Source organism: Nannobrachium achirus, assembly GCF_963921795.1.
Source record: "Nannobrachium achirus genome assembly, chromosome: 5".
NCBI lineage: Eukaryota > Metazoa > Chordata > Actinopteri > Myctophiformes > Myctophidae > Nannobrachium > Nannobrachium achirus.
The window spans coordinates 56,605,520-56,621,590 of record NC_137814.1 but is presented as its reverse complement, the minus strand read 5'-3'; the positions used below and the strand labels follow the sequence as shown (position 1 = coordinate 56,621,590).

The window sequence follows — 16,071 nt, the reverse complement described above, 5'->3', positions numbered from 1 at the left end:
TACTCCAGTTCACAGCATGGTACCGTCTTGAAACTTGGTGTCTGACTCTGGACTTAAACGGCCAATAGGGACTTATCACTTAAGCCACACCCCCTCTTAAGCCCCGCCCCTATCTTCCTATTGGCTGAGCTTTAAACAGCTATATCTCCAGTTTGCAGCATGGTACCGTCTCAAAACTCGCTGTGTGTACTTACATGGCCAATAGGAATTATCTGTAATTGCTTAAGCCCCGCCCCCTCTGCCTTCCTATTGGCTGGGCTTTAAACAGCCATGTCTCCACTTCCCAACACGTTACTGGTCTCAAACTCGGTGGGTGGTCCCACAGTCCCAATGGCTAACTGCTAATGCTAACAAATGCTAATGCTAACAAATGCTAATGCTAACACACTGCTAATGCTAACAAACGTTAATGCTAACAAATGCTAATGCCAACAAATGCTAATGCTAACAAATGCTAATGCTAATGCTAACACATGCTAATGCTAACACATGCTAATGCTAACACATGCTAATGCTAATACATGCTAATGCTAACACATGCTAATGCTAACAAATGTTAATGCTAACATATGCCAATGCTAACAAATGCTAATGCTAACAAATGCTAATGCTAAATGCTAATATTAAAGCTAATGATAGAAATGCTAATGTTAAAAATTCTATGACTATGTCATTAATATACCTTAGAGGAGTTAGAGGAGTGGAAATTAAAAAAAAGTTCCCCCTCTTTTGTGTTGCCTAGAACTGAAGGATTGATTTTGGGGTTTGTATTGTAAAGTGTGATGTCATCAAGTTGTAATTTGCAATACAAACCCCCAAATCAATCCTCCAGTTCTAGGCAACACAGAAGAGGGGGAACTTTTTTTTATTTCCACACAACTCCTCTAAGGTATATTAATGACATAGTTCAATATTGAAAATGGGTGGTCTTCCCCTATAATGTTAATGCAAAAATGCTAATGCTAACACCAACTGCTATACAAGGTTGCACACACTTAGCGAGCTGCAGGCACACTTAAAATGTCTTCGAAATTTTCTTTTCTAGTTTCCGTTATGTTGTAAAGTTTTATGTTTTTGTGCTAGTTGAAATGTTTAGTGCTGTTTAGTGCTTATTATTTTTTCTGATTTGTGTTAGTTAAACATTTCTTAGAGATGTTTGTGCAGTAATATTTAGTTTTTGTTTAATATTTTTGTTATGTGGCAACGTTTTATGTTTTGTGCATTTCGGTTCTGGTTGAAATTCTTAGTGTTGTTATTTTTGTAATATTTTTTCTGTTATGTTGCAAAGTTTTGTTGTGTGCATTTTAGTGGTGGTTGGAATTCTTAGTGGTGGTATTTTTGTAATATTTTTCTGTTATGTTGCAAAGTTTTATGTTTTGTGCGTTTTAGTGGTGATTGAAATTCTTAGGGTTGTTATTTTTGTAATATTTTCTGTTATGTTGCAAAGTTTTATGTTTTTGTGCGTTTTAGTGCTGGTTGAAAATTCTTAGGGTTGTTATTTTTGTAATATGCTTTCTGTTATGCTGCAAAGTTTTATGTTTTTGTGCGTTTTAGTGGTGATTGAAATTCTTAGTGGTGTTATTTTTTTATATTTTTGTTATGTGGCAAAGTTTTATGTTGTGTGCATTTTAGTGGTGGTTGAAATTCTTAGTGGTGTTATTTTTGTAATATTTTTCTGTTATGTAGCAAAGTTTTATGTTTTGTGCGTTTTAGTGGTGGTTGAAATTCTTAGTGGTGTTATTTTTGTAATATTTTTTTCTGTTATGTTGCAAAGTTTTATGTTGTGTGTTTTAGTGGTGGTTGAAATTCTTAGTGGTGTTATTTTTGTAATAAGCTGCAGGCACACTTAAAATTTCTTAGAAATTTTCTTTTTTAGTTTCCGTTATGTTGTAAAGTTTTATGTTTTTGTACTAGTTGAAATGTTTAGTGCTGTTATTTTTTTCTGATTTGTGTTAGTTAAAAATGTCTTAGAGATGTTATGTTGCAAAGTTTTATGTTGTGTGTGTTTTAGTGGTGGTTGAAATTCTTAGTGGTGTTATTTTTGTAATAAGCTGCAGGCACACTTAAAATTTCTTAGAAATTTTCTTTTCTAGTTTCCGTTATGTTGTAAAGTTTTATGTGTTATTTTTGTAATATTTTTCTGTTATGTTGCAAAGTTTTATGTTTTGTGAGTTTTAGTGGTGGTTGAAATTCTTAGTGGTGTTATTTTTGTAATATTTTTTTCTGTTATGTTGTGTGTGTTTTATGTTGTGTGTGTTTTAGTGGTGGTTGAAATTCTTAGTGGTGTTATTTTTGTAATATCTTTCTGTTATGTTGCAAAGTTTTATGTTTTGTGCATTTTAGTGGTGATTAAAATTCTTAGGGTTGTTATTTTTGTAATATGTTCTGTTGTTGCAAATTTTTATGTTGTGTTCGTTTTAGTGGTGGTTGAAATTCTTAGTGGTGTTATTTTTGTAATATTTTCTGTTTTGTTGCAAAGTTTTATGTTTTGTGCGTTTTAGTGGTGATTGAAATTCTTAGGGTTGTTATGTTTGTAATATTTTCTGTTATGTTGCAAAGTTTTATGTTTTGTGCGTTTTAGTGCTGGTTGAAAATTTTTAGGGTTGTTATTTTTGTAATATTTGTTTCTGTTATGCTGCAAAGTTTTATGTTGTGTGTGTTTTAGTGGTGGCTGAAATTCTCGAATAGTGAATTAGCGTATAATTAGCTTTTTGTTTAAAACCTTATAAGTCAATGGAAGCGTCCACACCAAACGCGAATTTAGAAAAAGCGAAAAGGCGTCTGTTTTTTATTCGCCCTTATGTTGAATTTAGCGAACATTCGCTGGTGAACTCCTCTCTCTCTCTGTATTAAATCAAGCTCACTCTATCCTACTTAAAGAGAGCGAGAGCATGGTCGAGGGACCTTCCCTTTGCATTGAGGCCGAGGGGAACATTGTTTCTTTTCCGTGTCTCTTGTCTGTGTGGCTTCTTGGAAAAAGTACTCGAATGTCTACTGGTAAAAGCATGGTTTATGTATGTTCTATTGTTAATTTATATCTGCAAAAAGACTAATGTTTTAAAATAAATCACTCTGTATTAAATACAATAGGATCCGAAATGTAGGGGAGTAGAAGGAAAGTACTGGGAATTGGACTCAAGTACAAATACCTACAAGTACAGGCTACTCAAGTAAATGTACTTTTAGTTACTTTACACTGCTGCGAGCTGCCTGTCTGTGGAGGAATGGAGCAGAGGGGGAACGGTAAACGCGTGTTGTCTCTTCTTTGATGTGATGGGTTGTGTGCGCCGGTGAAGACTTCTATTCTTTTTTTTTTCTTATTATTATTTAATAGCCTAACAACCACGGCCAGGTCATCATCACTTGAGGATGTAGTTTCCATTGTTTTATTTGTTTCCCTGTCCGTTCTCCTCTCTCCTCTCTCCTCTCTCTCCTTTCTCCTGTAGCTACAGGCAGATATCACCCCTCGTGTGTATGGAAAAAGGCGAATCGTGAATACTTTGCTTTTTTGGTTCGCTTATTCACGTCGCTTTCGCTAATTCGCTGGTCTGTACAGAGCTTTAGTGTTGTTATTTTTTGTAATATTTTCTGTTATGTTGCAAAGTTTTATGTTTTGTGCGTTTTAGTGTTGATTGAAATTCTTAGTGATGTTATTTTTTAATATTTTTGTTATGTGGCAAAGTTTTATGTTTTGTTGGTGCTGTACGGGGTTGTGTAGTTATGTTGACGTGTATGAGGGCTATGTTTTATTTAAATTGTATGGTGAAAAACACTAGTGGGATGAAAATAGACAGGTAGCATTGAATAGCGAATCCTTCATACCTCATAGTCATATCCATGTCAGTTGTGATATTCAAAACTATAACACATTATGTGTCTTGTGATGAAGTTTGTCTGTTCAGCAAACTATTGGGGACTTGAGGAGCTTGGGGACACGTATGTGTTGATTCAAAGACCATAATACCCCACATTTCAGAATATTGTGGGCTTTTCTACAAGTGAAATTAATAATTGTTTTAAAACACACTAAATAGTCATCTTAGACATACACTATACTGAAAATGTACCGTATCAAATGTGTATGATGGGTAAAATATTGGGGCTGTACCCCCTAAACATTTTTCGGTCTATTAGACGTCTAATATACGTTTAAAGGCTTGTCTAAAATACGTCTAATATACGTCTAGATTTTCAAGTTTTTTAGACGTCTAAGCTTAGACTAGACGTTGATTAGACGTCTAATAGACGTATATAGACTGCGTCTATACTGTATATATAGCCGTTGAAATAACGTCTAATCAACGTCTAGTCTAAGCTTAGACGTCTAGAAAACATGCAAATATATACCTCTATTAGACCAGTTTTAGACCAACGTCTAATAGACGTCTATTGCTCAGTGGGTATGGGACATATGATGAAATTCATATGGATACCACTTTTACATATACTCAGATTCCTTGTTTGGCACAAAATAATATGTGATCTCCCTATCCCCAGCAACTTACAACGAATACACAAATCTTTGTTAGTGATTCAGCCTATCATATATAACTATTACCCCTAATACACCTGTCAACTCTAGGGCACCATGAGTCCCTCTGACACATCATTTCTGAAAAAAAGGGCTGTATGATGGATTTGCAATTCCAAATGAAATAGGCATCATTACACATTACATGGATACACAGACAATCAGACCTCATATCTATGCTGTTTGAGATTTGTTCACAAAAAGACTAAATAGTTTTCTCATAGCCACCCAATGTATCAGGTCTGTCGCCTTATAGCTAAGCTTTGTAGATCGGTAATTTTTTCCATGATGCGTTTATGTGGTTAAAACGGTAAGTATAAAGTTAATTTCAATCTGTCATGGCCTTTTTGGTATAATTGTAACATGTTTGTTATGGGATGGGTCGTTAAACGGTAAGTATAAAGTTAATTTCAATCTGTCATGGCCTTGTTGGTATAATTGTAACATGTTTGTTATGGGATGGGTCGCTAGTTGTAGCTGAAACCATCGGTAGGGTTAATATCAGATAAAAATAATAGAAAAAGCCCCTCATTTACCCGGACTACCTTGCACTATGTTCCAATATGTCATTGAACATTATTTCCTCATGCAGATAATACTTTTACATCACCCCCAGTGAAAATAATAGATAGGCAAGGTATTACCCCAAAATAACATATCTACAAGCTGTTAGCCTTGGGGTTCAAAATAGCCCATCTACAAGCTGGTACTCAAAATAACAAAATCTACAAGCTACAAACAAATTTTATTATTAATGGACAATACAAATAGTATTTTACCGCTGCAGTACCACACATGTTCCTATGACCCTATCAGCAACTAGGGATGTTCCTAGCGACTAATTTCACTGACGTGTACACAACAATTTTGAAACCGAATATTTGACTATTCGAAAATTAATTGTTCTTTTTTTTTTTTTTTTTTCGCCCAGAAAATAGCCAAAACTGAGCACACATCAAGAGTATATAAAAGCCTTTTAAAATGTTATATAATATTGAAATCTTGCTCAAATTAATCAATTACATCATTGCGCGAATCTAGGTCAGATCAATAATTAGCGCATCAGTTGCAGCTGCTACAACTGAGCAACAGCTCTGCTTTCTTCAAAGTTGGCTACATAATGGTATTCCATTCTCAGCCAATGTATGATTAAGCATTCTCCTTGGCTTGTTCTCACCTCAAAATATGGATTAATTCTTGGACCGGATCACAGATGCAGCGTGCAGGGTATCCTACTCGAGGTAACGAGTGATTCACATCCAGTATCTTTAAGATACACTTCGCTTTGCCATTAATTTACTCGTGCAAATTTTCAGAGTTATGAAGACACCAGGCAGCAGACAGCCTGCCTGGTATGTGGCTGCGTGCAGTGCCACTCACTGCATGTCACGGCGACCACTGACCACAGCGCAACAGTCAGACTGTGACACAGACAGTCATGCTCCGCAAATCAACCAAGGGAATGCTTAATTTGCTTGTTAACAAGTAACATTTTATTAAAACAAGACAGTAATATAGGCGCAGAATTTAAATGTTTAATAAAGTCAATATCTCAATAATTAAAAATATATTTAATAGAATAATCGAATTGTATTTTCAAAACGAATAGTGGTTTACAAACCGTTTAGTCGGATAACCGAATACACGCGCACATCCCTATCAGGGACAATACCAAATCCACACCCTGCAACCCTATCATTTTGTAATATTAATACAATTTCATGTGTAGTACCAGTTCTGACCAATATGGCTGCATTTAGTGAAAACCATATATGAGTATGAACTAGACACATGATAAGGCAGACTACATTTCCAGTATATTATTCAACAGGGACAACCCCTCATGCCTATAATACTTTTACATCACCCCAGTGAAAATACCAGATCTACAAGCTATTACCCACAAAATAACACATCTACAATTACATTACAGATTCAGTACCACTAATGACCATACACTTGGTATTCCCCCCAGGACTCTTGTCAGGGCAACCACTAATTAATGCTTACACCCCCCCAAACAGACAGCCTACACCACCAATGCATCTAGTTGCAACACCTTTCACAAACACACACACACACACACACACACACACACACACACACACACACACACACACACACACACACACACACACACACACACATTTTCACTTCTTGTCATCACTCTCTCTCCCCAACACGATGCCATGCATACAGGTAGAACGAATTATGATTTATGGAATGTGAGCTATGCCAGGAATGCAAAGAATGGAATTTCAGGAATGTGACTCACTACCGCCACTTTTCTCCCTAGTGGTCACAAATGGTATATATACCCGCATATACCAACTACTCATATAGCCTGGCTGTAGCTGTGTAATTATGAATGAGTTATAGTCTTATATTGTTCTATTGTAAATAAAATTACATATATAAGATACATTGATTAAGATAGTGGCCATTTGCCATTAGCACATTAGAGTGCTTTAGTTGATCCAGTTGATTGTCACTCTCTTTGAAATATAAAAAAAATGTAAGTTCGGACACCCAATCATAAATATAAGCATTATAATATGTTTCCAATTATTGTCAACAAAAATGAAACAGAAACCAATTTTTCATTTGTAGCTCATCTGGTACAATAATTATAGCCAAACTGTTTTGAGATGGTGGCCATATTGAATTTGGCCACAATGATGACCCAGAGTCTCTGGGCACCCATCCTGAATCATTAGAGCATGGCATGGGTTACATCTGGACAATAATAAGTTGACAGTTGCATTTCTTAGTTGTTTTGTCATAAGAATATCAAAAGTAGAAATGTTACAAACTAATATGTCCCCCTAAACATTGGCATTCTGAACATTTTGAGCACCTCAGAAATTATGTGGCTCCAACGGAGCTAGAAGATAGAGCCATGTTGGAAGTTGTGGTCATTTTTAAAAGGGAGTGGTCATTCTCGGTATTTTGTTTCACAGTTCTTACATTGTTCCTTGGGGTCTTATTAGCCAAGAACAGTTGAGATATTCTTTCCTAAATTAAGCCCATACATAGATTAGCCAGGTCCTGGACTATCTAAACGGAATGCCGTTCCGGCTCCGAATGTTTTAACAGAACGTGGGTTCCGGCGGCAATACGGCCATTCCGGCTCACTTTCACCCCTGCCACTGAGAGAGACATGGGCTTCTTCCAGTGACTGCCCATAAGGTGAACTAAAACAAGCGCTCCAACAAGAATATAGCTATTGAAATAATGTCTATATACAGTAAATTGCTGCTTTATCAAAAAATGCTAATTCAAAAATATGTTTTAAATATATTTTCATGAATGGAAATGACAAACAGATCATGCCGAGATTGTGGAATCGTTGTCTGGCTACGCGAGACTAATAGCCCACCATGGAGACACACACTTGACATATATGGTTCCATGTATTATAAATGAAGTGTCCGCGTTAGTTTATAGAGGATATGGGAGTCAAGTCGCCGCCCAGTTGTGGTCAGATGTCTGTCAGCTCTGTTCTCATACCTCATTATCATATCAGCTGGTCATTACGTCACATAACTGCCACACTCCAATCAAAGCTATCAATCGGTAGGGGAGGTTCCTTTAAATACGGCTTGCTTTCTCTACCTATGCTTGGTTCCGAAGCTTGGGAATCATTCGCTGCTTGCTGCGTCCTCCACCCCAGCCTCCACCTTTGCACGATCAGTCTGGCTAAGCTCAAATACTGTGATTTTGACTAAGTTTCATGTCAGTGTTGTTAAGCTCAATACTGTGATATTGACTAAGTTACAGTACATTGTCAATGTTAAGCTCAAATACTGTGATTTAGACTAAGTTACATGACAATGTTAAGCTCAAATACTGTGATTTTGACTAAGTTACATGTCAATGAATTGCTATTATTCTACTATTGTATCCCTATGGGGGTATTGCTTAGCGTTCACTGATTTTGCTTAGCATGCTCAGAAAATCTTGCACAAAATTCAGGGAGCATCTCTGAACGCGGAGCCCTTCAAAAGCCAAGATTAACTATTTATGCAATAAATGGTTAAATCTGCTGGCCTGAATTCCATTTATGCAATAAATGGTAAAATCTACTGGTGAATGTTCCTGTCTAAGGGAGGGGTCGTTTTTTATTGAGGGGTGTTACTGGAGAAAATGTATAAGCCCTGATATAAAATGCCATGACCCTCCCTCTCAATTGGGGGAAAAATCTGTGACCCTCCCCAAGCATTAAAATAAAAAAGATTGACCCTCCCCTACAACATGACATTTACCACAGTAAAATTATGCCTAAAACCTAAACTTAGTTATTCCTAACCAGTGGCGAGAACAGAACAGAGAAGCAAGTTATGGGTGGGCACTGCAAAATGTATTTTCTTTCTTTCTTTTTTTACTGTAAATAATTAGGATTTTTTAGGGTTAAAAATGGGTGCGAGCGGCAGCAGCAATGAACAATAATGAATAGGCTAATATAATGTATTGAGATCCCAGCTGCACTTCATCCCAAAAACACATTTCCAAATATAAACTAACACACCCTCCAAACTAAAGTAACACACAGTGAGTAGCCTACTGCTGCTAGTGTAAATGTCAACGTGGATATCACAAAAAAGGTGAGAAGTTCTCACAGGTTGAGAACAGGTTATTTGACATCTAGGTTACAAATAAAACAGTTGACACATGTGCACAACACAGAGAAGGCTTGTAACAGCTGCCATTCATTTTGTGCTGTTGATTGCCTGTGGTCAAATTTGGGTCAAATGCGCATTTTAAATGAGCGATCGTTAACCTAATGTTAATTTATTTTAGCACCATTTCACTTTGTACTTTAGGGAGGGGGGATACTGACAACCATTGTTGCTGCCTTACACAGCTCTCTATTGTTTTAGGAAAATACATTGTAGTATAAACACAGCCACTTCAGTTCATTCACTAACTGCAGTGACTGTGGGGCATTTCTTGGTATTGGCACCCAGGGTTTGTCATTAAATAAAGCAGAAGGCTGTTGACAATGGTTGCATAAGTGCCTGTACCTCTGGAGCCATTGTTTGCTTTTGAAAAATTGCATGACCCTCCCTTGAATTCAAAGTGAAATCAGCAGACCCTCCCTAGGACTGAAATTAAAATAGCATGAACCTCCCCTATTTTCCTCCAGGGGGTGCTGTTCATAAAAAAAACGATTGCTCCCTAAATGAGCGTTAGTGAGGACCAGAGCTGTCTATTGGAGAGATCCTCCATAGACCATATTCTCACCGTGGCCATCTTGGATCACATGACTTCCTGGGGTAGCAGTCTGCACAAGCCTGCATTACAAACCATTGTGAACAATGGAGCGATGGTCCCAAAATATGACTTCTATTCAACCAATTTATTTTTACCAAATTGACAAATGGGCAGATGACAACATCAACATCCCCAAAATTATTAAATAGAAGGGTATTATCCACAATATTCATGGTAGTTAGGTTGCAGTGTTACTCTGTACAAAGACTTGCTACAGTATGCAGACTAGTGCTTGCTCTGCCTTCATATTATTAATATTACAACTTTTTCTTGAAAAACGGATGCTAAAATAAAAATAATGTTTCGAAAATATTTTATAAAAAAATTAGCTTCATACATATGTGTCTATTCAAAAATGACCACAGAAAGCGTAAAATAATGATAAAATAATCATTTTGGCCGTTATCGACACTTTGTTTACATTCTAGTCTTTTAGACTAGCATCCTTTTTTCAAGAAAAAGTTGACTATAGCTCCTTTAATATGATAGTGGAGCAAGCACTGCACAGATAGCAAGTCTTTGTACACAGTATGGTTGCAGCCTAACTACCATGAATATTGTCGATAATACCCTTCTATTTAATCATTTCGGGGATGATGATGTTGTCATCTGCCCATTTATCAATTTTGTAAAAATAAATTGGTTGAACAGAACTCATATTTTGGGACCATCGCTCCATTGTTCACAATGGTTTGTAATGCAGGCTTGTGCAGGCTGCTACCCCAGGAAGTCATGTGATCCAAGATGGCCACGGTGTGAATATGGTCTATGGGGCCAGGTCTTCTACAGAGACTTCTATTGGCATAAGTCAGGTTTACTGCTTTCATAATTTTTAATCCTCTTACAGTATGTTACATAACTGAAACTATTAATTTTAGGTTAATATTCAAACATTGTGATAAATGTTATGGGTGAAATGATTAAGAAATATGATTGTTTTGGATACGTATTTTTTTATTTTTCCTGAAAAACAAAATAAATAGGTAATTAGTTTAAGAAGGTGACGACAAGTAACACATTAATGACATCACATTTTGACAACCTGATCGCAAGTGGGAGAAAGGAATTAAAATGTAGATAACTTCATATTTTGACGGTATCGCCCACAAAACGCACTTCTACAATCTCAGTCACAACAAAGAGGCTTATTGACTGAGATTTTTTTTTTTTTTTTTTTTGAAAGGGAAGAAAATGTGTCTGGGAGCATTGATGAAGGCTTATGTCAGCGAGGAATAAGCCAAATGACTTGTTTTTGGAATGTGTGTGTGTGTGTGTGTGTGTGTGCGTGCGTGCGTGCGTGCGTGAGTGGGTTTGTGTGCGTGGATGTGCTTACACTGACACACTGGGGCAGCACCATCCCATCCATTACTCTTGCACCGGCGTTTACCCGTGGACCCACGGACCAGTTGGTAGCTAAGATGAATGTGAATGAATACAGCATAGCATGTCAACGGTCATGTCTTCATTATAACAAGTCAAATTAAATTCACATACAATTTCCAGATGTCACTCTGATACGGTGTCGCGCGCAGAGAACAGCTGAGAATAGCAGACCTACAAGCTCACAGCGGTCGCATCCACAGGGGTGCTGGAAGTGGGGTGCTGAGGGAGCTGCAGCTCCCCTGGTGGTGGGGAGGAGAAAAAATCTTTTTTCGATTGAAAAAAAAAAAGAAAAAGAAAAATTCCTTATTTTTTTATATAGGCCTATATATATACACACTCACATCGAGCTATATTAAAACAATAATGTATTTTACTTTTTGGAATAAAATATGTTGAAAAAAGGTGTTTGATTATCACATGGTCACCTTGCCACCTCCAATCAGAAGGGAAGTCGAATTTAAATTTTGTTTTAAAATAAATCCCGCTTTGATGACACACCAAAGTCTATTTATATTGAGAACTAGAAACTGTCTGTAGGCTCATTATTGCAAACTAACACCGTTATATATGGGCAAAAAACTGTAGAAAACTGTTACAAAAATAATATCCGATTTTCTAGTGTGTGCGTGAGTGACTGTGTGTGTGTGTGTGTGTGCGTGCGTGCTGTGTGTTGCACTGTGTGCTAAAATAACTAGTAACTATACAGATCCTTGTTACACCGTTGTGCGGGGAATAAGCACCCGAAACCGCAATAAAAATAACCCAAAACCGTATAAAAAACGTGAATTTTCGGCACGCATGAACTCCTCCAAGCTCAGCTCCCCTTGGGATTTGGGAGTTCCAGCGCCCCTGCGCATCCACAACACGGTTGTGAGCTTGTATATCAGCTGTTCTCTGCGTGCAATAAATAATGTTACGGGGTGAAGAATATGTCTTGCTAGGAGTTTCTCACAAGCCAACACACACACAGGAGATGGAATGAAATGAAACCAAACCACGTCACGGCAACCACACTTGAAAATGAATTCCGTCAATCCTTGTTCCCTTTATGCCCTTATATGGAGAACCCTGATGTCATTGATATTAAGCCCATATCTGGGAATGCCCATATATGGACATATTGTGTCAGTCTCTTTTGTTTCAGCGTGTTATATGCTATTTTTGGCGAAGAGATTTGGCGTATAGTGAAAACAAAACAAGTGTATTCTTTACAGGTCTGTCTAATAGTGTGTTTATGTATGCAGCTTGGTAAAAGCGAATTGATCCCAGTTTAGGACAGAGGACAATTTCACGATGAAAGTAAATAGCTGTGTGAGAGAATGTGTTGTCATACCTTGGGTGGCACGTGTACTCAACCTCTGACCCAAAGACGAAATCCTCTCCCTCCACAAGCTGCCACTCTGCATGCTCTGCATCGCCAGGGGGACCACATTGGACTGTAGGTTATTAATTTAAGGTTAGTATGTTCCAAAAGGAGGGCGGGTCATCAAATATCTTTTTGAGCACTTGTTTAATCTTGTATTTAAAAAATGTCTAGTTTTGTTGTTTTTCATACGTGTTTAAGTATCTATATTCAATTTCCCCTGTTTGGTGATTGTGGGCTCGCCTATAAGGCGAGCACACTTTAGATATTGTCATTATTGTGGGCTCGCCTATAAGGCGAGCACACTTTAGATATTGTCATTATTAAGTGTGCCTGCTATGCAATAGCAAAACACTTATTGTAATCCGCCATACTTAAGTCATTAAGTCATTAAGTCTTTCGCCACGAATTTCTGCACGTAATAACTGCCGCACAATTTACGCCACCGCCGCAATATATACATCAAAACGTGCGGCTCGGCCGGGAATGGTGTGCTATTACTTTTCTTTCCGATCCGCGTTACCATTGCGACGTAATTCGCAAAAAACGACGCCCAAAAACCCCATTGACTTAGAATGGGGGAAATTTCGGCACGTAATAACTGCCGCAAGATTTACGCCACCTCCGCAATATATACATCAAAACGTGCGGCTCGGCCGGGAATGGTGTGCTATTACTTTTCTTTCCGATCCGCGTTACCATGGCAACGTAATTCGTAAAAAACTACGCGCAAAAACCCTCATTGACTTTGAATGGGGGACCCAGAAAACCCAGAAACTTTGGCGCCACATAACTCTGCCATAATTTTGCCTAGCAACGTGATTTAAACTTTAAAATGCACACACAACTTTGGTCTTTTCCGGCCAATAGGGATGAGCTGTAATTGATTAAGCCCCGCCCCCTCTGTATTCCTATTGGCTGGGTTTTAAACAGCCACTACTCCAGTTCACAGCATGGTACCGTCTTGAAACTTGGTGTCTGGACTTAAACGGCCAATAGGGACTTATTACTTAAGCCCAGCCCCCTCTTAAGCCCCGCCCCTATCTTCCTATTGGCTTAGCTTTAAACAGCTTTATCTCCAGTTTGCAGCATGGTACCGTCTCGAAACTCGATGTGTGTACTTACATGGCAAATAGGAACTATCTGTAAATGCTTAAGCCCCGCCCCCTCTGCCTTCCTATTGGCTGGGCTTTAAACAGCCATGTCTCCACTTCCCAACACGTTACTGGTCACAAACTCGGTGGGTGGTCCCACAGTCCCAACGGCTAACCGCTAATGCTAATGCTAATGCTAATGCTAATGCTAACAAATGCTAATGCTAACACATGCTAATGCTAACACATGCTAATGCTAACAAATGCTAATGCTAAAAATGCTAATGCTAATGCTAACACATGCTAATGCTAACAAATGCTAATGCTAAAAAATGCTAATGCTAACATATGCTAATGCTAACGAATGCTAATGTTAGCAAATGCTAATGCTAATGTTAATTCTAACAAATGCTAATGCTAACACATGCTAATGCTAACATATGCTAATGCTAATACATGCTAATGCTAACAAATGCTAATGCTAATGCTAACAAATGCTAATGCTAACACATATGCTAATGCTAACACATGATAATGCTATGCTAACATATGCAGATGCTAACACATGCTAATGCTAAAAATGCTAATGCTAATGCTAACAAATGCTAATGCTAACAAATGCCTAATGTTTAAAGGAAAACAAATCTATGATAATGCTAATGCTAAAAAAATATTAATGTTAAAGCTAATGATAAAAATGCTGATGTAAAACTGCTTTACAAGGTTGCACACACTTAGCAAGCTGCAGGCACACTTAAAATTTCTTGGAAATTTTCTTTTCTAGTTTATTTATCTATCAGGCAGGCATATCAAGTATCAAAAAACTTCGGTTCCTTTCTACTCCTACATACTTAGTGAGAAAATGAAAATAAAAACATCAATGTGTTCAGTTTACAGTGGCGAAGTGTGCTATTACTTTTTACAGCAATCGGCCAAATGGTGGCGCTGTAGGAAGCCTTCGAAAGTGCGAACTTTGAACAGGTATAGCTCATGCTGTGTTTGAGGTACAGGCATGAAACCTGTATACACGTATGCGTCTCCTCATGCCGAACAACTTTTACCCTCTAACTTTTGACCTCTGACCTTTAGGTCTCCCACAATTCGGAATTATATGAAAAACAGTAAAAATCTATCTCCTCCTGGGATTTTCGCGTCAAGTGCACAAAACTTTTTTCACATGAACTTTGGACCAATACGGTCAAACTAATCTCGGCGGATTTCTTTTAAAGTGAAATATAATCAGTTCACAGCATGGTACCGTCTTGAAACTTGGTGTCTGGACTTAAACGGCCAATAGGGACTTATTACTTAAGCCCAGCCCCCTCTTAAGCCCCGCCCCTATCTTCCTATTGGCTTAGCTTTAAACAGCTTTATCTCCAGTTTGCAGCATGGTACCGTCTCGAAACTCGATGTGTGTACTTACATGGCAAATAGGAACTATCTGTAAATGCTTAAGCCCCGCCCCCTCTGCCTTCCTATTGGCTGGGCTTTAAACAGCCATGTCTCCACTTCCCAACACGTTACTGGTCACAAACTCGGTGGGTGGTCCCACAGTCCCAACGGCTAACCGCTAATGCTAATGCTAATGCTAATGCTAATGCTAACAAATGCTAATGCTAACACATGCTAATGCTAACACATGCTAATGCTAACAAATGCTAATGCTAAAAATGCTAATGCTAATGCTAACACATGCTAATGCTAACAAATGCTAATGCTAAAAAATGCTAATGCTAACATATGCTAATGCTAACGAATGCTAATGTTAGCAAATGCTAATGCTAATGTTAATTCTAACAAATGCTAATGCTAACACATGCTAATGCTAACATATGCTAATGCTAACAAATGCTAATGCTAATACATGCTAATGCTAACAAATGCTAATGCTAATGCTAACAAATGCTAATGCTAACACATATGCTAATGCTAACACATGATAATGCTATGCTAACATATGCAGATGCTAACACATGCTAATGCTAAAAATGCTAATGCTAATGCTAACAAATGCTAATGCTAACAAATGCCTAATGTTTAAAGGAAAACAAATCTATGATAATGCTAATGCTAAAAAAATATTAATGTTAAAGCTAATGATAAAAATGCTGATGTAAAACTGCTTTACAAGGTTGCACACACTTAGCAAGCTGCAGGCACACTTAAAATTTCTTGGAAATTTTCTTTTCTAGTTTATTTATCTATCAGGCAGGCATATCAAGTATCAAAAAACTTCGGTTCCTTTCTACTCCTACATACTTAGTGAGAAAATGAAAATAAAAACATCAATGTGTTCAGTTTACAGTGGCGAAGTGTGCTATTACTTTTTACAGCAATCGGCCAAATGGTGGCGCTGTAGGAAGCCTTCGAAAGTGCGAACTTTGAACAGGTATAGCTCATGCTGTGTTTGAGGTACAGGCATGAAA

General features: G+C 37.7%; 2 protein-coding genes across 7 annotated transcripts in view; one reads left to right on the top strand and one right to left on the bottom strand.

Annotated features, from left to right (window-relative positions):
• Positions 1–16,071, top strand: part of LOC308285914 (coagulation factor XIII B chain-like) — a 263,356-nt gene that overhangs the window by 69,285 nt on the left and 178,000 nt on the right. The window lies entirely within an intron of this gene.
• The window catches only part of LOC308285792 (uncharacterized protein), a 116,925-nt gene that overhangs the window by 2,218 nt on the left and 98,636 nt on the right, over positions 1–16,071 (bottom strand). For 5 of the 6 annotated variants that reach the window (XR_013962083.1, XM_080726670.1, XM_080726671.1 and 2 more), the window contains 2 exons: positions 12,522–12,624; positions 11,139–11,218 (listed from right to left, as the gene is read on the bottom strand). The exons of the other annotated variant lie outside the window; for it this stretch is intronic. Coding sequence is in view for 4 of the 5 variants with exons in the window: in XM_080726670.1 (XP_080582796.1) it covers positions 11,139–11,218; positions 12,522–12,624 (183 nt within the window). In the remaining variant the exon portion in view is untranslated. The remainder of the gene's footprint in view (positions 1–11,138; positions 11,219–12,521; positions 12,625–16,071) is intronic. 6 annotated transcript variants of the gene reach the window in all.